The sequence below is a fragment of the Pollicipes pollicipes genome, unplaced genomic scaffold (genome assembly GCF_011947565.3).
Source record: "Pollicipes pollicipes isolate AB1234 unplaced genomic scaffold, Ppol_2.1 Scaffold_4002;HRSCAF=4701_pilon_pilon_pilon, whole genome shotgun sequence".
Taxonomy (NCBI): domain Eukaryota; kingdom Metazoa; phylum Arthropoda; class Thecostraca; order Pollicipedomorpha; family Pollicipedidae; genus Pollicipes; species Pollicipes pollicipes.
This window is the reverse complement of record NW_023596420.1, coordinates 23,201,092-23,226,399: the sequence shown is the minus strand read 5'-3', so window position 1 is coordinate 23,226,399 and position 25,308 is coordinate 23,201,092. Positions and strand designations below refer to the sequence as shown.

Below are 25,308 nucleotides of genomic sequence, written 5' to 3'. Positions count from 1 at the left end.
CTTGAGCAAGGTAGCAAGGTCATGAAGCTGTGGAGTCATTCGGGGATTTGGCCGATTTGGGTGACGGCTCGTGACGTCATAGGGTCCTTGAGTCCAATGGGCCTATGCTGTAGTAGTACTTACCACGTGGTTTAAAAAAAAAATCGTACAATAAATTTATTCAGCCGGTTTCTATTATTGCATTACCATACAAGAAATTGCTTCATTTCCGTCTTAACCTGAATGCCATTATTTGCTCACGGGTCAAATTCTTGTGTTGTTTCACGTGTCAAAATTTGCTTGCATAGACCACGGAGCGATTTTCGAGATCCGCGACGGTCAGGGGTAGATCCAGGATTTCGTCAAGGTCAAGGGGAGGGGGGCACGCAATATTGTGGGGCTCTCTGGATTTTGGGGCCCCCTCCAAAAATATCCTCGCGTGTCATTGGGGCTTTACGACGCACTCAGCTGCTGAAGCTATATGGCGTCGGCTGCCTCTCACTCTGGCAGGAAGGGCGGGCACCGCGGGGAATCGAACCAGGTACCCCCGGTTTCCCAGACGCGCAGTGGCTAACGCAGATGCGTTGACCACTACACTACCGGCACCCATAAAAAATCCTTGCATTTCGGTCAGCACATTTTAAGACTAGTGGCATGCAATATATACACACATGTATATATATATATATATATATATATATATATATATATATATATATATACATTCTCACTTGTTTTATACAGACCATTTTAAATGCTGTGATGCTGGGGACAAGTGTTTCGGACCGACAGGCAAAAAAAAAACTTTAGTCGGCTGCTAACAACCATCAAAACCAAGTATGGACTCGATTCCTAGCTTATGTATTTACGGCTAGCCGGCTGGGTGATGTTATCACCTGATGGATGATGACCAATGCACAATTTTTCCCTTGTTATAAAGGGGTGAAACGTACCCTAGCATTCAAAATATGCTAAGAACATGATGCACTAGTATGATAAATGTCACACACTCACTAGCCAATGGAAATGACATACACGACGCCGGCGGCATGTAAAATTACCTTCGGCGATTGCGCGTAAAAATTCACCGGCGCATATTCGACTCCTGGCTTAAGGCAAAGACACCAAGGCCAAAAAGGACGCAACCTGAGCGATCACTGCGCCGCAGGAGGCCAACAAAGTGGCTCTCGTCAACAAGTATAAGGTCCCCAGAGCAAGCAGAAGGAACCCAAGACCAACGTGGTGGGGCCCTAAGCGATTGGTAGTGCCGCAACAGGCTGAGATATAAAGCCCCGGCCATAGCACAGGAGCCTCCGAGCAAAGGGAAATCATCCAAGACAATAAATTAATACCCCTGTGCAATCAAGAGTGCACGGGCAGGTTAACAACACGAGCCTCGATAGGCGTGAAGAGTCCTTCGCGAATGAGACCAAAGGGAGAGAGCCCTCGATCGAAGTAGAGGGCCCCTGGACATCGAGTGTCTTCGTGCCTTACCTTATAAGAGCCCTAGCAGCAGCATAAGGCCCTCCAAGGCCCTACGAGAAAATGCAAAGAGATCAATGGCAACGTGGAAAGTCCCTTAGCGATCAGACTGACCCGGCAAGTGGACATATGGACTAGGCAACTAACAGCGTCACGCCTCTAAACAGGGTAATGAGCCCCCAAATTTTCCCCAAGCAACACTTTCCCAACCATCGAAATATGAGCTTTGCTTGCTCAAGAACTCTTGACTTTTCCAACAATGGTTCTTGGTCGTCTGTAGGCCCAATGGCACCCAATTTTGCTGTGCTTGGTTGCAAGAAAGCTGTGTCCGTCTGGCCGGTTATGTCCCCTTCGAAGCCTTTAGGTCACTCCGGCATGGCCCATGGGGCATGGTCCCGTGCCCTTGCTCCCCCCCCCCCCCCTCCCCCACCATTTGCATCCGCCAACGGCCCGAGCAGCTGAATAGATGGGGCCGCCAAGAACATGGGCCATCCATTCAAAAAGTACTCATGGCACAACGTGTAGGGCTCTGAACGATCCAGCGCGTCAGAGCAGGTTAATACATAGGGCCCCCATCAAGGGCGTAGGGCCCTCCATTCAGGTGGGAAGTACTCAATACCCAATGTAGAGGGCTATCGAATGATTAAGTGTGCCCGAGCAGGTTAACAGATAAGGTTCATCAAAAGAGCGTAGGGCCCTCCATTCAAATAGGAAGTACTCAAGACCTAATGCGGAGGACCCCCGAATGATCCAGTGCGTCAGAGCAGGTTTACGTTAAGGGCCCCCATCAAAAGCGTAAAGCCCTCCACTCAGATAGGAAGTACCCAAGACCCAATGTAAGGGGTCCCCGAACAATCGAGTGTGCCCAAGCAGGGTAACAAATAGGGCTCCCAAGAAGAGCGTAGGGCCCTCCACTCGAATGGGAAGCACCGAAGACCCTTTGAAAATGGCCCCAGCTTATTAGAAGGGGCCCGACAAAAGTGAAGGGTCCTCCATTGAAACAAGAAGAACCCAAAACCAGCGCGGAGTGCTCCCGAAAGACGGAGTATACCCGAGCAAATTATCAGGTGGCCCAGGCAGGAGTGTAGGGCCCTAAATTCAAACACCAAGATCCAACATAAAGGACCCTGAACAATCCAGTGTGGGCGAAGCAGGGAACATATGGGGTTCCCGACAAGTGCGTGGGGTCCTCCATTCAGGTAGGAAGTATCCAAGATACAATGCGGAGGGCCCCCGAATATTCAGGTGTGCCCGAGCAGGTTAACAGGTGGGGCCCCGGCAACAGCGTAGAATCTTCCATTCATATATGAAATACCCTCGACAGGATGAACCCGAATAATCGGGTGCGCCAGAGCAGGTTAACAGATAGGGCCCCCGAAGAGCGCGGAGGGCCCTCCATTCAAAAGGAAGTACCCGAAACCAGATTAAAAGGTCTCCCACGATCGAATGGGCTCGATCATCTTATCAGAAGGGGCCTCAACGGGAGCGTGAGGCCCTCCATTCAAATAAGAAGTACCCAAAACCCAGTGCGAAGGGTCCCCGAAAGATGGAGTGCGCCCGAACAGGCTATCAGATGAACCTGATAGGAGCAGAGGGCCCTAAATTCAAACACCAAGAACCGATGTGCAGGGCACCCGAGCAATCCACTGTGGCCGATGAGGCGGACAGAGGGGGCCCACGACAAGTGCGTAGGGCCCCATTCAAATAGCACGTGCCCAAGGGCCAATGTGTAGGGCCCCCGAAAGATCGGATGTGCCAGAGCAGGTTATCAGATAGGCCCCCACAATAGCGTAGGGCCCCATTCGGAAAGGAAGTACCCAAGACCCAGTGCTGAGGGTCCCCGAACGGCTGAGCGTGCCAAAGCAGGCCATCAGATGGACCCCCGACAAGAGTGTAGGGCTCTAAGCAAGTGACAGAGAGTTGGAAACGCCCTAAACCAATGTAGGGGGCCCATGAGCACATCGCAAATGTGTCGGTAAGTTAACTGAGGCCCACGTAAAGGCTCCCTGAGCAACCAAGAATACCCCGGAAGTTTACGATATGGGGCCACGGCTATAGCTCACAGAGCCTATCTGGCAAATGAAAAGAATCCGTGGAAGGGCCCGTGATTGACAAGAGTGCCTCGGCACGCTCACAGAAAGGGCCCACCAAGCAAATGCAAAGAGATGGAAGGCATCGTGGAATGTTCCTTAACGATCGAAATGATCCTGCAAGTGGCATATAGGTCCCCCAAAACAGCGTGGGACCCCTAGACAGCGTAATGAGACTAAACATTTCCAGTTCACAACTCTTCCAATTATTGAATAATTGTTTTGACTTCTCACAAGCCCTTCCTTCACTTTCGCCCACAGCTGTTATTGGTCGCCTGGAAGTTCAGATGCCCAGGTTTGTTGCGTTTCGTGTTAACGCAACAAAAAAAGACACTGCACCTGTTCGGCCGGTATGGGCCCCCTCGGAACCAGTGGGCCCCTTCGGGGCCCAAGGGGATCCATGGCCCCGTGGGCCCCCTCTGGATCCGCCCCTGGCGACGGTGATGCTGGACAGCGTCGCGCTGCGCAACGATGTCGCACCTGCAATCTAAAGTCTGTGTGTTTGAATCCCAGGGACGGATGGATCTGCTCGCGTTAATGCTTGCATTCTGGCTTTGGAAAGCACGGTTGTTTAAAAAGTTCACCGTGGCTTTACCAGCATTTGATTTACATTAGTAAGCCACATATTAGGCCTTAAGCCATTTTGTTACTTTGAAATCGGCTGTTCTCAGGCGTGATGAAACCCAGGACACTTTCCGAGGTAAACCGTTAGCTGTGTCGAGACTTGCCAGGACATGTCTTGTAACATTTAAGTGGTTCATCGGGTTTCGAGGGTGACTGAAACCGGGTGAGCCGCGGGAGAATTTCGTAAATTGTTAATTGCGTTTGCAAGGAACACTATGCATGCATCTACACAGTAGCAAAAGCGTTATTCCTCGTAGAGAAACCAGGAGGATTGAAACATAGATGCGTTCATATTTCTGCAACCTGCATTTATCGAAACAAATAGCAGAGGTAAATTCAAAATTGCATGCGTATGATGCCCCCCGATTTTTCCTTTTCTAGAGCAACGCGCCACAGCTTTTATAGATCACAGCTTTATGACCTGTTAACAGGTCACAAAACAGGTCAGATTAGATCGGGTCAGGTCAAAACCATCAGGCGAATCAGGTTTTACAAGTCACAGGTTTTGTAGCTCATCTGTTAACAGGTCACAAGACAGTGAGGTCAGATCAGGTCGGGTCAAAACCGTCGGGAGAATCAGGTTTTACCGGTCAGTTTTGTGACTTGTAAAAACTGTGGCTCGCTGTTTCCATAGAAGTGAAAAGTCGAGTAGGATCATCGCCAAGCAATTTTGAATTTACTCCTACTTTTCGTTTCGATGAAGGCATCGTGCTGAAATATCGACGCATCTATATCTTCATCCTCCTGGTTTTCTACGAGGAACGGGGCTGTTACTACTGCCCTAGCTGTAGGATTTCATCGGCATGCAAATACGCGGGAGCGATGCGTATGCTACACGTGTTTTGGCCAGGACAGATTTGGTCACACAGTCAGCTACAAGTCACGAAGGAGACTCGTACGGACTATTCGGTCGCCTAATCACCATCAGCGATACTGGAGTATACTCTTCACGCAGCCGCAGCAAGGGCCGCACACCAGCCTGGCCATTCGAGTCGGCCGGGTGTGACGTGGACAGCCTTACTTGAAGCGAAATCGACGGCATACCTGGACCAAGGTGCCCAGATTTCCGCAAGTTGATTTGTTCCAGCTTCTCATTACAAATGTTCTCATTCATTCCTGAGTCCCCGGGGTACCCCATACGGGTTCGTTCGTTAAACTGGCAACACATTAAATTTGTAGTGAGATCGAATGCACCGCACGAAGAAGATAATCCAAACAATCATTTCGCCTGTGATAGGAGCTTCTGCGTCAGCAGACCAACTTTAATAGCAAACCTGAGTGTTTCTCGATCTCACTACATTAAACAACATTTACGTGATTAATAATTGCAGAAAAATAGATGATTGCATTTAATTTGTGTAAGAAAGTTTCGATCGTTTTCATTTTTTATCGCTCCCTGAGAAATAGTTCGACTTTGTATGTAGAAACCCTAATATTAACCCTACAAAGTGTCAGAAGGGGGGGGGGGAACCCCCAGCCAAAGTTGAGAGAGAAGTGCCGATCCCGTCCGCTCCGCCTCTGTTCTCGCGCTTATGTCAAAGAGCAAGACACCGACACGAGGCCGCCATTCTCACCAGAAGAACCCGTAACTGTCACCCAGCGATAGGTTTCATTATTACCTCAACATAATGAAAGAGCAGCACTTACAAAGAAATGCGCAATATTTTCCAAAATAGCAGGACTTTTCGATTAAGTTCGCAGCGAGGAACCCTGCCGACAGGATGACTCTCATTCCTCAGATAGTTCGGCTTATCAGACAACGCTGGTAGTCGGCTTCAGATTGCTTGAACGAAACCACAGGTATGTTTTTGCAGCTGGGTACACCATGAGCATTCCCAACTGGCAGTGTGTCGCGTACAGCGCGCTGCCGCAGATCGTTTTCGACGTGGGCGGGACTCCGCCGGCGCCTGAAACCACTGGTGACGCGGCCAGCTGGTGCAGAGGACTGGAGGCCAGTAACGTGTTGTTTGGATGATCATTTCTGGCCTTTCGACCAGAAATGATCACTTCGGGGCTATGGGATGAAGGAAAATGGTAAACGTTGGGGCAGACCCGCATGCGCCAATCGCCGAACTTTAACCCGCGCATATGCGCTGGGTACCCGGTTGGGGCCCCCTTCCTACGGCGCTCTCGGCCCACCCGTGGCTGACGCGTACAGCCCGCCCCGGGCAATCGGAGTATCGCGAGGATGCAGTATGAAGCAAGATAGATAATGACGGGGACGGATGGAGAGAGGCCAGTGACGGGAACGTTCTATACATATAGGCGATGGCAGCCTTCAGCCTGCAACGGGCCGTCGCCAGACAATCACATTGCCATGGAGAATCCCGTCAACTCGGGCTCTACCTTTGCTGATGGTAAGAGAACTCGCAGCCTAGTGGCGCTCGCCGCAGTCAAAGCAAAGTGTTGTTTTGTGTCAGCGTCGGTAGCCGCGGCAGCGGGAGCAACAGTGACGTTTTCGTCGCCTCCGAACTAGCCGAGCTTTTAAACCGGCGGAAAGGTTATAACACAGGTAGCAGATTGGTCGGCGGATCGAACGATCGGCAGAGTGGTCACTGGAGAGTGATTGAGGGCGGGCAGAGCGTGGGGACATCTTTCCCCACTCGGCTGGTCAACAGACGCTGCCATCTTGCAGAGGCAATATTGACCATATGCGTTCCAACCATGTTTCCACCAGACGCACCTCCCCGGGCGTGACGCCGGCTCGCTGGCTCCGCACACCATAGTCTGTAGAGCCCGATAGTCCTCCGCTATACGCCAAATGGACATCAGTTGTGCTGCGCTGGCAGCATACATTCTCTGGCCGTTAATGTGATGTATTACGAGTTCTTGGCACCGCTCTCTGGACGGGTAACACCATGGACGCACGGCATGCCATGCCTTCACTGGCAGATACTTCAGGTCGCTTGACTGACATATAACACAAACAAACGCTTATTTGACACCACGCACGACACAATTTTTTCGACTCATCAGCCAGCGACTGAGCAAGATCTGCCTGATCGTCTTGACGTGCCAAGTTCGGTGACTGACGGGTGGCAACGCGAAGCTGCAGCCTCCAGTCGTGTCCGACACTGGATATAGCGAATTAATATATCTAGGATACAGTGATCGTAGGTGAGAACGTAAAGGTCCACACTGCGGACGTGTGCCTGACGACATGAAATCTCACAAAGTGACACCGAATACAAGGAATACGAAAAGTGGCGGGTAGTGCAGAACAATAACACAAAAGGACAAAAAGCGCAGACATGGACGCACGGGTAACTAATACCCCCCCCCCCCCCCTCCCCTCTCTCTTCATGAAACCACTACGATACAAAGCGCTTCAACACCGGCCCGCTGATCACACGACCTGTGAAAACACGCACTGTCGAGTTACACCCTACATCACACACGGCCACGCTCCACGTCACGGATGGCCGCCAGTTCCAAGCAGCGTTCATATCAAAGCATGTAAAATCCCCGTGACTACGCAATGCATTCATTTTCATGGGGCAGAATCTAAAGGGGCGCGAGAAATGGGACCGTTTCGGGTAAGGCCGCCAGCCTTGCTCAGGGGGAAGGATGCTTTCTACCACAACGGCCTGGCCAGACCTTCACATCTTGTCTTCAATTTTTATCATTGCAATACAAGTCCACAACACCGATTAACAACGGGCACCGATGTGGACAACCTGACGCCGGAGCGATGCAAGACTTGCACCGCTGGCAGCACAGCCGTCGCGCGCTGGTATTGGCGACACTGGGTCGGTGCCGACAGATGACCCATCATGCGTCTGCTTAAAACTGGTGTCGGCCCGAACGCAAGGTGGGGCGCGAGTTGTGTCTCAGTATGCGGTCTGCCACACGGGCAAGGGCATAAACCTTGGACCCGCTTTAAGGATTCACGTCAACTAAACCTGATAGAAATCTGGAACTAGCCGTGCGATATGAGCAAATGCCTTCTAAAAATCGTTCAGCGATTTCCACATTAAACCTCAGGTACTGCTCAGGTACGCCAGCAACCTAGCAGCGAGCGGGCAATACCCCCACTTCGAAACCAGTCTCAAATACAAAAGGCTGCACCTTAAACCGCCCAAGACTGGCTTATGGAAACTGTGTACACAGAAATGTAGTGCAGCTTACTGTGACCAATGTCCGTTCCAACTATCTATGCCGTTCGCAATACGTTGACCAGTAATCGAAAACGCATGACTGGCTCGACCTCGCTAGGCCAGCCGATACCTGCTTTTGAAGCTACTTCCCTGTCACCAGCAGAGAAAACCACCCCTCTTCAGAGTCATGCATTTCCTGACCTTCCTGACATACCAGGTCAAGCCCATGGCCCGTAAATAATGCTGAAGAAACGCGATTTAAAAATTACAGCGAAAACCCGCATTCGTGAACCTATGCCCGCAAAGCTCTCCTGAAAGACGGACATTCCCGGCGTGTCGCCCCGCTTGACCCATGCAGCACGCTCACTTATTTTAAGATGACGATACACTGAGTTGGCAATTAACAGGAAGCGCAACACTGACGTACTGTAAACACGAAAAGCGGTGGGCGCGGTGACTTAGGGACGGGGCAGCTGTTGTAATGGCCGACGACGCTAAGCACTGGCGCGAGACAACACAAAAGCCAGCCGACAGGTTGCTGACCACGGCCAACACGAGCTTAGAACGCACAGTTCACTTACCCATCGCTGCAAAGCATTTTAACATGACAACGGTGTTAGCCGAGTTAGCGAGCGTTGCTGAGACCATTAATGACATCTGTATGCCCTCGTTATGAACCTACGTTTAGACAACCGCCTCGTTTGAGCAGAGTACCTGCCACGGCCGCTCAGGGGGGCTGTTATGGACTCAATAGTTGATCGGTCATCGCGGCCGATGACTTACAAATGGGACATGCGTGCTGCTTCTTACTTAGCCCATGGCCCCCCGTGACCTCCAATCACAACACCTTGACACACAATGATGACCAGAGGAGCAGCGCAGCATGGTGAGGCAAATAGCAGACCACACCCGCGCCCCGTCCGACGAGCCTTCGTCGCGGAGGTTAAGCATATCTGAGCCCCCCCCCCCCCCCCCACCTTAGCCCGAAAACTGCAGCATTCACACATGCCTGTCATTTGTCCGCGAGTATAAAACTCAGACACATGCTTAATAAGATACACGTTTGCCATCCTGCAGTGTATGTCCCCAGCGGTCCAAAAATATGTATGCGATTACCCACGCGGTCACCGGCATCCGAACGGCGCCGATGTCGCGATCGCACCTGCTACCGACCCGCGCCAGTCGTCTCCTGCGGACGGAAGCCCGGCGAGCCCCGTACGTGCCAGCCTCTCCCTGGGCCACACTCGCCCGCCAGACCGCTGCTCGTTTGAGCAGAGTACCTGCCACGGCCGCCCGGGCTGAGCCCGAGCCCCGCAGACGGCGCCGTCCACCAGACCGCTACTCGTTTGAGCAGAGTACCTGCCGCGGCCGCCCGGACTGAGCCCGAGCCGCGCGGACGGCGCCGTCGGCGCCGTCCGGCAGACCGCTGCGGCACCCGGCCTGCCGCAAAGCCGTCACGCCCTTCGACACGCGGCCCCGGGCTAGTGCCACTGAATATCGTCGTCGTCCTGGTCGGCGGCGGCCGCGGCGTGGCGGCCGGGTGGACCGAGCGACAGGCGCGGGCCACCATTCTCCAACAGCTCGTCTACCGAGGGCACGTGGTTGGCGAACTCATAGTCGCGCCGCTCGGGGGGCCTCTGCAGCGGCAGCAGCGGCGTCGAGGGCGGCGACGGCGAGCCGGCCACCGGCGGCGGCGGCTCCAGAGGCGGCGCCTGGTCGGGTGCGAGCAGCAGCTCCACCAACTGGCGGCCATCGGCCGAGTGGCGCAGGCGACGCGCCAGCTGCGCCGCGTTCCAGCGGCGTCGGCCGAGCCGCGGCGCGCCGCGCACAGCACACACCAGCCGGTCCAGCTGGTCGGGCAGTCGGCAGCGGACGGCACCGGGCAGGTCGGGCAGCGCCGGGCAGTTCTCGCCACCTGCGTACCCCACCGCTACCTGCCGCGGCACGGCAGGGGACAGTCAGTCGACCGACACCGACAGGGCAGGTCAGGGGACCAGTCAGCGGGAACCAAACAGCGAGTCGGCTAAAGACGACACGATCCGCATCGGTGGGGTACATCGTCAGCGGTGCGCAGTCAGCCAGGTGACAGACGAGCTTCCTCTGAGGCACCGCGACGCCGGTACAGTGTCGGCCGCGCCGTCCGAGGCAGCATGGTACGGCGGCGGCTATCCCTGGCCACAACGACAACGACGCAGCCCAAAGGGTTCGGGTAGCTCACTGCAGTGCAAAATGTCTTGGTCCATCGACAGAATACAAAACGCAAAGAAATTATGCGGACATTAATTGGCCATCCTGTTTATTCACTGCAAATTTTGCAAACGTTTTTAAGCTGCTTTCTTGGTATACTCAGCCTTGGAGCCATCATTCCTGTATCGCTAGACACCCGTGGCACCAATTTACCCGACCCAGCCCTCAAGATGAAAACCTATGTCCTCTTAGATTGTTTTACCAGCTGGTGGACACGGGCGTGGCGTGGATAGGCGTGGCGTCATGCGTTAAGTATATGTATATTATTCCTTCATAGCTATTCATGGATCGCCACAGTGGAAGCTAGAGTGAAGGCCAATGCCACTGTTCAACTCAAAATTGAGATGCATAACAATCCTGTGAAAATTGCTTAGGTCCGTACCCAGCCCATGCCTGCCTCTGTGACTTCGCCCACGGCAACTTCTGTAGATGTCTAGGATTTTTCTAGTTTTCAAATGAGCTCAAAACCTGTGCAGCAGACGTGCAGTACCTATTAAACCATTTCAACTGCATGAAAATCGGACCACATCCGCCAGCAACAGTGAATGATTACAAATACCTGCGGAATGCTTACCTCAACCCCTCTCCTCGTACTCGCCTCCACTTTGAAATTATTACGATTTTTGTCCCCCAAGTGTGGTCTATGCTATACCAAATCATTCGTTGTTATCCGAGGAAATTTGGACATGATTCTTTAGATAGCAGCGGACGCTTTTCCCCTTCTCTGCAGGTTGCCGTACCGTATAATGCACCGAATAGGTAAACATCCACGAGAAAATGACATCAGAAATCCGCCAAGATTGTGGTGAAAAAGCCAACATTTCACACAGAACCCGCCAGCCGGTTAACCTCCATGGTGGCTGATGGCCGTCGGCCCTTCACCCACTCCGGAGTGATCAACCATATGATCCACGCTCTGGCCACCCCCGACTTCTTTAAGCTAAACTTGTGAACATGTGGCCATGCCAAATCATGCTAAGCATGTGACCATGCAAACGAGCTTCTGTTCACAGAAAACCGGGAAAGTCACCCGCGCTGAGTGCCCCGGTAATGGCGGCGTCTGATGTGTAATGATGACTCGCCATGTGCCGCAGACAGCAACGTGTCACAATTATGCACTTCAACCAATCATGTCTCAGTCCGTTTACAAATACAAGCTAAATCAGGGGAAAAATGCTCGCAAGATTTCTTTCGGTTTAGTTTGGTCTTGGCTAGCAGTTTTTCAGCTAGCAATGCTCATCCCGGAACTGTGGAATGGAAGAGGATGGAGGGTGATAGGGGACGACAACATGCATATGGGAGTCCTGGGCTACTGAAGCTCAACCGGCGCCAGACCTCCCACTTCGGGGATTGAGGTGGAGCTCCCGCCAGGGGGAGGGGGGGGGGGGGGGGGGGCACTGAAGCCTGCTCAAGGCTGGTGCATGCAGCTTGCCCCAGAGAGAACAGGTGCTGTGGGCATGCAGAATGAGGCGTGACTGGGGAGAAAACGCGGCGCATGGGATCTACACCCTTCACGACTGAGTAGCATCTATCGTGAGCCAGAGGCCCAGCAGCAAAACAACAGTCAGCTACCAATCCAGCCTCGTCTGTACCAGGCAAGTAGGCTGTTGACACGCTGCCGCAAAAGGCGGATGACTATCAAACCCGCACACCACGCCAACCAGCATGCCACTCGGCCGGTGGGAGCGCCGCGTACCGTCTTCCTGCCGGCGTCCATCTTGAGGTGGTGAAGCGCCATCGAGAAGAGGCGAGGGTAGATGGGCGGCGCCGTCGTATCGGGGAACACCAGCACCAACACATGCCGACAGCGCTTCAGCTCCGTTGTCAGCCACTCAGCCGGGTCCTGAGGTGGGACGGTCGTCAGCCACCCACAGACACCGCTCCCAGAGTCGACTGTGTCGGGACGGCGGTGGGAACAGACGGCTCGGGCAGCGGGGAAACTCGCTAGGCCAAGCACCGCCTCATGGATCTAGCCACGAACTGGCACAGCTTTTATACATTAAAGCCGTGTACCGCCCGCTTCGTGACTTTTTAAAGCGTGTTTGGGCGTCGGCAGCCACGGGTGCACCGAAGGACGCGGCCTACAAAGACTATTTATCGGCTTTCGATGCCGCCAGCCACGAAATCCGCCACATAACACGGAACACCCATGTAACGTGACAGCCCGCACTCAGGGGTTCAATGCCTACCGGACTGTCTTATTCCCTGGAGTAAGCATCCTCATACAATAATGAGGACCTTCCTCAAAAATTTATCCATCTTACGCAATCTACTCTCGTGCACATCTTCACGTCCCTCTCTTACAAACCCGGATCCGCCCTATTACAGGCACAGTCTACCTCCGGCGTCGTAGGCATGCACCGATTGTGCAACAAGCTGTGGCTTGCTGTATTTATATATGCCATGTAGACGTTATGCATTATGAGTGCGTATATGTGTTTGGGTGCGCGTATTGGTATGGGCTATAGCGACATCACCCTTCCGCCCAGCTGCCTGCGCGGACATTCCACCAGTCGTTGGCCCGCCGCTATGAGACATCCGGCAATACCAGCAGCTGATACATATGACCGGAAGCTCCAATGGATCGAGCCAAACTGGGAAATCAAGACTAAGGAAGGAACAATAATGATCAGTATCATCGTACACAATACAATGGGCAAAGCAAGTTCATCGGTCTTCTCCATTCGGGTGGCCCGGAGAAGTGGGCGGAAGCTAAAGCTCGGCTTGACCCCCCCCCCTCATGCCCCGCGGGTAACTGTACGTGTCACGCCTACCAGGCGGATTACCGCACGTCCTGTGCCAACTCGATACAATGAACATCTCCACGACTTGAAAAACAAAGCTTTTGGAACCCCACTCGGGGCCACATTTGACAAAAGTCAAACGTAATTCATTTCACCCGAAAATCCACTCTGGAAATTTTCGCATTTGCGAAGATATGGCTGCACTAAAAATTGCCAAATGAATGCCATTCATCACCACAAACCATACCTAAGCGGACGTGTTCCATCGTGACAGCTTGCGCCATCCTCAGCATAGTGTCCACCCTTCGCACTGTATTCGTCTCCAAGGCCATCTGCCTCGTGTCGGTCAACTGCTTAGCGTGGAGCCATCACATGCCATGTCCACGTTCGTTTATCGCTTCTGTATCGTGGCTTAGTATTGTTCAGAGCCCAAGCTTCTTTTCAATGAAATTATTCTGGACCAATTAAAAGTACATGCTCATAATCTGTCAGCTTGTTAAATGTTTTTATTTCGCAAAACTGGCACCGAGAAAGACCCAACGGTGAAATGACCCTCCTGTTTTTGGACCAATGTTGATACACACCATGAAACTTATGTTTATTATCCCTGCTATGGCCCGTGGCTTCCCTCACGGGAGGCAGTTGCGGTGCCGTAGATACGCCAGTGCCATCACATGGCCACCCAGACAGAGGTTCGCAAAACCGGCCCGATCCGCGCATTGACTGCTTTCCATGCTCGTGACCTGACTCTGCCAGGTCCACTGGAACACCAGCTGGCGGGTGAGGAAGGGGGAGCGCGGCAGGGGCGTGGGGATCCTGGGCTCACCATTCCGGCGTCCGCTCGCGGGATGTCGACAATGTCCATCTTTGGCTTCACCAGACAGTACTTTTCCAGGCCGGACGCCAACAGCCGGACCAGATTCGTGTTGCGGTTGTACACCACCAGCACGTCCAGGCATTTGGGTACTGTGCCTGAAACGGCATTTACCAGTCTTCCACTACCAAGTTGCTTTGATCGAGGCATGTCATAGGTACTTCATGATGGAAGAATGCTGAACATATACCTCGCACATTGTTCGGCATATCCTCACAAAAGCATCGCCAGAATTTTTAACACAGCGTTGGCGGATTGCATTATAACACGCACCAGCTGGTACGCGCGAGGCGACCAACGAGCCGCCTCCTATTCGTGAGTAGCAGGGCACACAACCAGAACCGCGGGCGAAGATTTGGGGCGCGCAACCACTGACAGTCATTGCGAGCTAACGGACCCATGTTTTAAAGGGCTTAGTCCCACCGCGCCCGGCTGCTATCGCTAATCTAGAAGCGGTGCAGTGCTTGGCGCTTAACGCAAAGCATTACGCAAATTAAAATGTAGCGAATCTCCCAAAAGCTGACATGTGTCCAGATTACGCCGGCCTGGCCAAGCCCCCTCCAGTAGCCTGACCACACAGCGACTACGTGTATCAGTCACAGCTGCAGCCTCAAACACAACTACGGGGTGCAACCCGATCGTCTCCAGGCAACACCAGCGCGCGAGAACCTACGTTTGCGGAAGTACTTGATCCAGACGACGACGGCGACAACCAGCAGGAGTACGGTGACCAGGATGACCACAGCCACTATGTACAGCGTGTCCGGAGTCGCTGGTGGCAGCCGGGGGGTGCAGGTCAGGCGACGGAGCGCACGGCTGCACAGTGCGACGGTCCGGCCGGCGCGCGGCGGGCACCAGCACATCTCCGACACACACCACCGGGGCAGTGCCAGTCGGAGGGCTCGGCTGCAAAGTCCGGCCCGGCGCGCGGCGGGCACCAACACATCTCCGACACACGCCACCAGAGCAGTGGCAGGAAGGCTCGGCTGCAAGGTCCGGCCCGGCGCGCGGCGGGCACCAGCACATCTCCTCCACACACCACCGGGGCGGTGCCAGTCGGAGAGCTCGGCTGCAGGCACCTGGCCAAATCAACACAATGCTGCTGTTCGCGCTAAGAGCACGACAGCAGGCGAGACGGGAAGCGGACCCGGAGCCGTGTGGCCGCCCACCGTAGTCGATGGCCGCTGACAGGGTGGGCCGGCCGCCCTCGGGCACCACCAGCAGCGAGATGTTGCCACCGACCGACGGCAGCTCGTACTCCACGCGGAAGCTGCCAGCGTCCGTCCCACTCTTCGAACAGTCTTCCTGCCGGCCAGGCACGTGCGGCAATTGACTGACATGCACTACAGGCATCTACTACGCACTACAGAGCCGGTGATGGGCGCGACGCACAGGTATCGACGGTCCGTCTGCAAGCTTGGCTAAAACTTGGAAGCGTCAGGAAACTTGACACTGAATTGAATAATCGAAGATTAAATCTAAATCGTCTACGTGGGTGGTAACTAATCAAATGAATATGCGGTAGATACGTGCTCTGCACATACCATGTCGTTCCTGCAGTGAATGCAGCACGTATGATAGTCAAAACGGTCCGCTGTACTGCAGGGCAACGCTAAAAACGCCAAACGCCAAACACACACACGTGCTTGCAATTTTACGGTTATAGTGCGCCAATGTCCCACAGCCTACCGAGCTAGCAACATCACCTACCAATACTCTAGTCCTGTTCCTGGAGAAGGCTCACACACCAGCATCCGCGGAGCCAAAATGGTATACCGCGAACCTTGGCCATCTATCTCCCAGCTCAACTCCACTGGCCGGTCCGGCCCAGACCTCATGGCGCCCGGTGACACCGCTCCGTTCCTGACCTGACACCGCTCCGGTGCTAACCTGACATCGCTCCCGTCTTGACCTGACACCGCTCCGGTCCTAACCTGACATCGCTCCCGTCCTGACCTGACACCGCTCCGGTCCTAACCTGACGTCGCTCCCGTCCTGACCTGGCCTGACGGCGCCCAGTGACACCGCTCCGTTCCTGACCTGACACCGCTCCAGTCCTAACCTGACATCGCTCCCGTCCTGACCTGGCCTGACGGCGCCCAGTGACACCGCTCCGGTCCTGGCCTGACATCACCCTGACCCTGACATGACAGGGCGTCGCCCCGGGTCGGCGGCGGGCCTCACCTCGCGCTGCAGCTCGGTGCCGACGATGGGCCGGTGCGCCTGGCAGTCGGCCCGCTCGCACAGCACCAGCTGCAGAGAGTAGCGGCGCACGCAGAGCGTCGGCGGCGCCCGCTGCACGCTGAACACCAGCCGGTCCCAGCGGTGCATGTGCACCAGCACCAGCGGCTCCCAGGAGGCGAGCGCCGGCTCCGCTGCGGAGGCGACGACGGTCAGCCGGCCACCAGCTGCCGCTCAGAGAACGGAGTGGGCGGGTATCGCGCGTCACAAACCAAAAAGTCGTGCGGCCACACGGCCTGTCGGAGGAGATGCACGGAGGACAGGTGCTGTCGCAGAAAGGGCGTACACTCTGTGGGAGGGAAGGGTGATGTTGCGCACGTGATCCACTGCACACACGGCGCCTGAGGGCGCACCGTCCGCCATACAGAACCAGAACATGCCAATGGAAAAGGGTCATATAACGCTGCACAGGAGAAAGTGTTGCTGTGATCAGGACACACAGACTGTTACAGAAAAAGCATTCTCGTGATCAGGACATAGTCTGTTACAGCATCAGATGACCAGGACACAGTCTGCCACAGGAAATTGTGTTGCTGTGATCAGAAGAAACAGTCCGTTGCAGGAAAAATCATTGTTGTGATCAGGACAAACAGTCTGTCACAGGATAAATCATTGCTGTGATCAGGACACACAGCCTGTAACAGGATAAATCATTGCTGTGATCAGGACACACTGTCTCACAGGAGAAGACCTTGCTGTGTTTGGGACACAAGATATGTCTGAGGATAGTATCACCGAGCAGAAAGCAGCTTGCCACGAGGAACTGTGGCAAGCTGCAACTGTGGCAACTGAGACAGACTGTCACAGGACACGGCGCCGCCGTCCATCGGACACGTGGTTTTCCAGAACAGAAGGTGCCGTTGCTGGGAGCACAAACGGTCTGTCATAGAGAGGTATTATAGTACAGCGGACACGTGGTCTTCCAGAGGAGAAGGTGCCGTTGCAGGGACCACACACAGTCTGCCAGAGGGAGGTGCTTTGATACAGCAGACACGTGGTCTTCCCGAGCAGGAGGGGCCGCTGCAGGGACAACACAATATCTGCCAGAGGGAGGTGCTATGGTATAGCAGGACACGCTGTCTTTCAGAGCAGAAGGTGTCGCTGCAGGGACGGCACAAGGTCTGCCAGAGGGAGGTGCTGTGGTGCAGCGGACACGCGGCCTCCCAAAGCAGAAGGTGCTGCTGCAGTGCAACCGGTAATTCGGTAGTCTGACAAGGCTGCCAAATCCAGCGAACAGCAAACACCAGCGCTCAGGCCCCGATATCACAGGTCCAGTTGTCGGCGGCATGCCCTCCCCTCCCCCATCCCCTCCCCCCCCCCACACCCCCACATGGTTCGGTCACTCCATTGACATGATGACAGCAGGCTTTGCAAAATAACGCCTTTGCTCTAAAGTATCTATAGCACACCAGTTACGACACACGCTCAGCATCTGGCAACACATGCGGGCCAGAGCTAACATTCCATCGGACCAAGCGCGGCCAAGCAGCGCCCGGCCAACACTCACAGATGTTGTTGAGGAAGGGCAGCCGCAGGCGGTAGTTGACCGTCTGCATGCCGGCGCACAGCTGCAGCTGCACCCGGGTACCCTGGTCCTTGGGCGGGAAGGTCGGACAGTCGTACTGCAGCCGGGCAGGCGAGTGGCCCGCCGCCGCCGGCGACAACCGGAACTCGACACACCTGATGTTGTTGAGGCCCCGCAGCAGCACCAGACCCAGCGCTGCAGGCAGCGGCGGCGCGTGAAGACGGCGGCCCGCGACCCGGCCGGCGCGCCAGCGGGACGCGCGCGCCGGGAGAAACACTCTGCTCCAGCTGCTGCCGTACCCCTAGGCTCGCTTAAGCAACGTGAACACTGTGACAATGGCAGAGGCATTGCCCGTGTTCTGTACATGTCGGCGCACTATGCTACGATTGAAGGAAATGCTTCATTTTTGCGCTGTGTTTGGAACTAACAGGAGGAGATTACGCACTAATATACACACCGATGTATCTATCCTAAGATCTACGACACTGCATGCCGTGAGCCTCAGCACAAATGTCCGTCCAGTACGTAGCTAATCTGGTTAGATCGCCTGCTTTCCTACCAATCCACCAAGTTACAACTTTATTCCGAGCATGGCATAAGTCATGACAAAAAAGACGACGATGCATCGCTTCAGGCAGTTTTGAGGCTGGACTTCACGAGGTCAGCTGCAACATGCTACTGGTCGGTTCAGTTTATGAAGCGGGGTCAATCCGAGTTATTCACGCCATAACCGTGCCATGGCTGTGTCCCTGCTAAAGCTCGTACATGCCTGGCGTCTTACGTGCCAGGTGACCTTATCTGCAATACTAAGCAATGGTGTCGAATCTTTGCTTCCCCAACATTCGTTTACTGTCCATGCAATGACTGCCGCGAGACTGACTTCCAGACCGCCGCGCCCCCCGGCGCCCTCACCTCTCCGGCCGGTGAGACTGACTTCCAGACCGCCGCGCCCCCCCCCCCCCCTCCCCGGCGCCCTCACCTCTCCAGTCGGTGAGATGACTTCCAGACCGCCGCGCCCCTCCGGTCGCCCCCACCTCTCCAAACCGGTGAGATTGACTTCCAGACCGCCGCGCTCCCCGGCGCCCTCACCTCTCCAGCAGTGAGATTGACTTCCAGACCGCCCGGCCCCCCCCGGCGCCCCTCACCTCTCCAGCCAGTGAGATTGACCTTCCAGACCGCCGCGCGCCCCCCACCATCCCCGGCGCCCTCACCTCTCCAGCCGGTGAGATTGACTTCCAAGACCGTCGCGCCCCCCGGCGCCCCCACCTCTCCAGCCAGTTGAGATTGACTTCCAGACCGTCCGCGCCCCCCGGCGCCCTCCCCTCTCCAGACAGTGAGATATTGACTTCCCAGGACCGCCGCGCTCCCCGGCGCCCCATCACCTCTCCAGGCTCAGTGAGAATTGACTCTCCAGACCGCCGCGCCCCCCGGCGCCCTCACCTCTCCAAGCCGGTTGAGATTGACTTCCAGCCGGCCGCGCCCCTCCCGGCGCCCTCACCTCTCCAGCCAGTGAGAATTGACTTCCAGACCCCCCCCCCCCCCCCCGGCGCCCTCACCTCTCCAGCCGGTGAGATTGACTTCCAGACCGGCGCGCCCCCCCGGCGCCCTCACCTCTCCAGCCGGTGAGGTTGACTTCCAGACCGGCGCGCCCCCCCGGCGCCCTCACCTCTCCAGCCGGTGAGGTTGACGCGTATGTCGAGCGCCGTGGTGAAGCCGGTTTCGACGGTGCAGTTGCATACGTACGGGTAGGCCGTGACGGTGACGAGGTCCTCCAGCCAACCGGCCACTCCCGCTCCCGCTCCCCCGTCCGGTTGGTCTGCACGGCAGGCACCGGTGCGTTAGAGCTCTGCAGACTGTGAGCACGCGGCGCGGCCCGGCGAGCCGACGATGTCCCGTCAGTACTGCAGGTGCCGAGAGAACCCAGTCCGGCTCCGTTCCCCGCCACTGGCGCTAGGGCGTTTCGTTTTCTGCTTTGTTTTTGTTTTGTAAAAGGGAGCGCTACGCACGTAATCAGGTCGATAACAGACCGAGAGCATAGGCACGCACGCATGTCCACACAATATATATATATATATATATATATATATATATATATATATATATATATATATACATATTCGGTTCCAATCGAACACACCGATTTTCCAGATCAGGAATACCCAAACCCCACCACAACCGAAAATGCGTCGTAATGCTTTGCACGTCAGGTGCTGTAGTTGAAGACGCCCCCCCCCCCCCACCGTCCAACAATGTTAAGACTACAATTTACATGATGGAAAATGATTCTGTTTTCTTAATAATTACCATCGAATGACCCCCGCGTAAAATGCAAGACATTGACAACCGTCACCGATCTGTTTTCGGTGGCCAAATCTGAATCGTTAAACCGTCTGAAGCACCTGCATGCCTACGCCGCCGATTTGAAAACCTAAGACCCCTTTCCAACCACAGCATAATACAACAATGTGCACGCTCTCGAAAAGTACACTCGAATGCGAGGACCCCACACCAGCGCGCCGTAAGCACACAGGTGTCAGTCCCAGTCCGTCTGGCAGGCGACGCCAGCTCACCGGGGCATTTGCAGGATGGTCCGGAGGGTCCGTTGCACTGCAGGAGAGACGGCTCGCCGCTCGCGTTCGCCGGGCATCCTGCCAGACAGACCGAACCCGTCACCCAGCTTCAGATGGAACGCGTCACCCAGCTTCAGATAGAACGAGTTTCAGATGGAACGCGTCATCCAGCTTCAGATGGAACGCGTCACCCAGCTTAAGATGGAACACGTCGCACAGCTTCAGATGGAACGCGTCACCCAGCTTCAGGTGGAACGCGTCACCCAGCTTCGGATGGAACCCGTCTCACAGTTTCTGATGAAACGCGTCGCACAGCTTCCGATGGAACTCGTCGCACAGAATCAGATCGAACGCGTCACCCAGTTTCAGGTGGAACGCGTCACACAGCTGCAGAGGGGCTCCATTACATCGTCACACGCGGACGGACGTGAACATACTGTTACAAGCCAGCTCGCCACGTCGTTCACAAGCTACTATATGTGTCGCGGATGGAACACTAGTTCAGACTATCATCCTAGCCTGGCGTGTCAAGACCTACACGTTTGGGCCAGGTTAGCTCTCCCGCCAAGTCAGGTGTTATAAAGACCTGAATTCCGGAACAACCCGAATTTTCTCCTTGAAATTGCTGGGATTTGATCAAGGTTTTCTTGATTGATAGTCCAGTGGTCTACCAACTGAGCTTTTCGGGAAGAACGGCAATGACGCAAATACTTTATAGGATTTATCACACATGTGCGGGCCCAACAGGTCACGCAGTTACAAACGGATGCAGCGGCGACAGTTAAAGGCAGACTTGGCCTTGTGATAAAAGGCGGACCCGGTCACAAGCAAACAGATAGATCCGGTCGAATCATTACAATTGGACCAAGGTTTAAAATTACAGACGAACCTCGCCACATGGCTACATTCGAGGAGCCTGCTATCTGTTACAGACCCATAGCAGACAAACCTCGCCATAGAGATACAGACAGACCTGGTCTCCAACAGACACAGACCTCGCCTATGGTTACAGACAGGTATCATCACAATACAAGACTTCCATCAGTCACGCATGGGAGTTGTCAAAGCTTACAGGTGGACAGTCACAAAGTAACAGACTGACATGATCACAATGTTATGGTGGGCCGATTGACGCATAGCTACACATGGATCCAGTCACACAGAAAAACAATGACATCTGGTTCTAACCACACCTTCACGTGTGGCTCTCATGTACAACTGGATACCAAAGTGTGGTACTACTAAGTGGAACCACCGACACAAATTTAGCTGTTGAGGCTGCATGACTCGACAATGAGCACCAAGTTCAAAAGCACCATTTACACTTATTAGTATGTTTCAGAATAACACACTCTTGGAAAAGTAGGGGTGTTCAGAGCTACTCTGGTTTACTAAGTTCACCTCCAATTGGAGACCCAGACCAACCTTGAGCAGTCATGTCTTTTCATATAAGTGTAACTCTGGGACACCTTGACAAGCATGACCCAGTTAGGCCAATGATTTGGCGTTTTCTTTGCCCTGCCACAGTTCGTGAAACACATTGCGATACTACATGTTAAACGGCTTAGACACGCTGTGGCACTATCAAAGCCTACAATAAAGCATCATTCTATATATGAGATGCACATTGAATTTCTACTCTAGAAGAATCTAACTTTAGTTTACCTTTAGCAAAAATGCATCCTGTAGGTGGCAGACCTTCGGCAATCTGGGAAAATGCGAACTGTTACACAACGTTCTGAATGGATGATCACCGCATCCATCAATCGGTGAAATTCATGAAGCATAGTCAACCACCGTGAACACAAAAAAAAAAATACATAAATCGTAAAGATATGACGGCAGACTAATGCGATGCCCGGAAGAGAAACCAGCGATGGCATACACAACCCCACTCGGATAACAACGACAGGGGTTGGTGCCCATACCCCCCCCCCCCCCCCCCTCCGCCCCCCGTCAGCTTTCAGACGTTTCTTTCAAAATGTCGACAGTTTAAGGTTAAACTCAAGCCAGCTGATTTGGAGAGCTGGTCCTTTCAACCAGGAAGTTTTAATCCACCCTTGTCAGGATATCAAGACAGGCTCTAGTTTTTATGTCTGCATGTCGAAAACGTGAAAACTGGCACCCCACGACTCATTCTTGACAAAGTGGGCACAGGACATGTGAATTAGTGGTCCCAAAGGTATGAATGCCCTCCTGACAATGTATGCGCAGCATCATCATGTATGGAGGTCTCGAGATGATAATGTATTCTGCACACTGCATGCACATCATCCTGTTGCTTCCTCGCCTTGGAGGCGTTGCAAGGGAATGCCATATTGATCCTCGTCAACGCCTGTGGCATTTCAAACAGCCTTTCGAAATTGAATTTACTTCATATCACATTTCAGAGTGGCATGTCTGAGGGAACACATGCTCTTAAGAGCATTCATAAAGCCACTCTTAAATTGTAAAGCCTGAATGAAAGCCACCTTCGATGTAACTTGACATTATTTTGAACAACCTCGAAAGGAGCGCCTTCTGCTCCTGGTTCTTCGCCATTACGAGTTTAGAGTTCTCATGCTGAGTTAATAACCTTCAATACAGCAGAAGAAAATGGTAAAATAACGTTTAAGAGCTAAACAGCAATTACGCTGGCGCCACTCAATACTTCGTGCTAGCGCTCATCTCCGCTCTTGAGGATGGGCGCATTGAGCGACGGGCTCATTCACTTATTTCCGAGTATACATGCTTTAGACTGTCTGTCTGTCTGTCTGTCTGTTTGGTCGCACTTTTCCGTACGTACAACACGGACGGCTGCACTGATTGTCGTGAAATCTGGGCATACCATGGACTCAGCCTATATTACGATCTAAAATATAAATTCACGCCCTCCGGTGCCGTTGTCCGTGCTATATTACCGGCAAGGGCGCCAGTTTTTCGAGCAGCGAAGCAAGTGCACAAACAAATATTTTCCATCCAAAGTGCACAGAGCAGCGTTGCATTGGCCACGTGTCCGGAGTGATACATGTGCTAAATGGCTTACAAATGGTAGCTGGGATCCACAGTCATATCAGTGAGGTATGAGTCAACATAATGCCACAGGTGGTGGCACAACGGACGAAAACACAATAAGCCTTTTCACACAGGGAAGCAAGCATGAGCTGCTTGTTACTAACAAGGGAAAATTTACAAAAATGAGACAACCTGCAGTCAGGGAGACAAGTTTTATATAACTTGACCAACAATTACAGTTTGAATCAGACTTAATTAACATAGTCGATCTAGGACTATTCTGAAGGTCTTTGAAACTACAGCAAGTTTTAGCAATGTCATAGGCCTAAGCTCACAAGAAATCTGCTCCCAAGTTATCCTGAGTGAACTATGTGGCTGCAAAAGATGTACCACACTCATTTTTGTACCAAGTTTAACCAATTTTATGGCCACTCATTCACATAACTGCACCACTAGGCAACATGGGGAAAACAGTTAACATAAAAATCATTCTTCTGGCCTGTAGGATCCCATGACATACAACTGGTTTGGGAATACAAAAATGGACACAACAAAATCATTCCTTTGGCCTTTCAAAACCTGACAAAAGGTGGCTTGTTAACCCATGCATGCATGCATGCACACACACACAAACCTTCTCAGAGAGCAACTTGCATATTTGGGAAAAGGTACCACAGTGGTCTGTCCTTACTCACAAACCTGGTGGCTGCATGAAACTGCTGATTCACATCTTGGACAGAGACCAGAGAAGTCCACAATCTTCTTTACCTGTGGATGTAAGTCACTGAAATAACCCCCATACACAAAACTTGTCATCTAGACCAAACAGGCACAACCAGGATCATAGGAAAGAAAACTATCTGAACATGAAAAAAACATTTCAAAGAATGCTGCAGAAGGGTGCACAAAGAGCCTACATTCCCAAGATTGAAATGCTGCTAGAATGCCTTGCCTTTTCCAGTTCCCATATGAACCATGCTGTTCTCATATGAGCCATGCAGCATATCACAAACACACCCATTCAAAGAAAATTGTTTGCATGGATGTTTCCAAGATAGAGCTGCAACTTAATGCTGGCCATGGATTCATCGCTCTGGGATGGGAGGTGGGTCACAGTCACACAAAAGTCTTACTGTTTTGTCCTTACCTGGTTATCACAGCTCTTTTTCCACATAAATGGATCAGCACAACTGTGACAAGAATGCCCCCTTCCTGCCGGAACACACTGGAATATGCATAGAAAAAGAAGCAGCAGAGCCACATTGGACTGTCTGCTGCTTTGATGACCCATGCCAGCCATGCTTTTCAACAGCACAGCCCACAAACTGGGTGTTTTTTGTGCCATGGTGGTTTCATCCAGTTACTTGAAAAAAACAATGTCAGACTTGCCAGTGTTGTGGCATGTTTGCAAATACATGCATTTATGCAATTTGTGCCAGGTGCCTCATCCACATCCAATATCTGAAAACAACAGAGTACCTAAGTCATTTATCTGGCCATGCATCATATATCAGGAGTGTGTGTTCATACCAGCAGATGTATGCTCAAACCAGATGAACAATGTATCACTGTGGTAGTCACAGAGTCACATGCCCTACTCTGGAAACACACCTAGGTTTGGTGAAGGACCAATGCCCAATGAATGCCCATCATGTGAAAAGGGTTTCTAACGCCCAGGTGAATCGGTATTGCAGGCGTAGGCTTCGCACTCAGTTAAACGGTCCGTAATGGCAGATAAACCTGGAAGACAAACCTAACAATATTGATGCCAGCACATACACCGGACATCTACCCATTCCTGAACACCTCACCGCACCCCCACGCCGCTTACAATGCGAATG

At 53.3% G+C, this 25,308-nt stretch overlaps 1 protein-coding gene across 1 annotated transcript; it reads right to left on the bottom strand.

Moving 5' to 3' along the window:
* Positions 1-9,753: 9,753 nt before the first annotated feature.
* LOC119094253 (uncharacterized) lies at positions 9,754-25,072 on the bottom strand. The gene is made up of 12 exons (XM_037217328.1): positions 24,615-25,072; positions 24,167-24,235; positions 22,139-22,181; positions 20,474-20,551; positions 19,570-19,719; positions 17,886-18,098; positions 16,322-16,512; positions 15,307-15,442; positions 14,811-14,909; positions 14,090-14,229; positions 12,216-12,362; positions 9,754-9,909 (listed from the first exon to the last, which is right to left on the bottom strand). Exons 1-12 carry the CDS (start codon positions 24,810-24,812, stop codon positions 9,754-9,756), a joined length of 1,620 nt encoding a protein of 539 aa, XP_037073223.1. The 5' UTR covers positions 24,813-25,072.
* Positions 25,073-25,308: the final 236 nt, after the last annotated feature.

Coding starts and splice junctions, on each gene's coding strand:
- LOC119094253 (XM_037217328.1), bottom strand. CDS start 24,812: ATGGCACAAAAAACACCCAGTTTGTGGGCTGTGCTGTTGAAAAGCATG. Junction 14,230..14,810: donor GATCAAGTACTTCCGCAAAC/GTAGGTTCTCGC, acceptor TTTCAGGCACAG/TACCCAAATGCCTGGACGTG. Junction 12,363..14,089: donor CGCGAGCGGACGCCGGAATG/GTGAGCCCAGGA, acceptor GTCCCACCTCAG/GACCCGGCTGAGTGGCTGAC.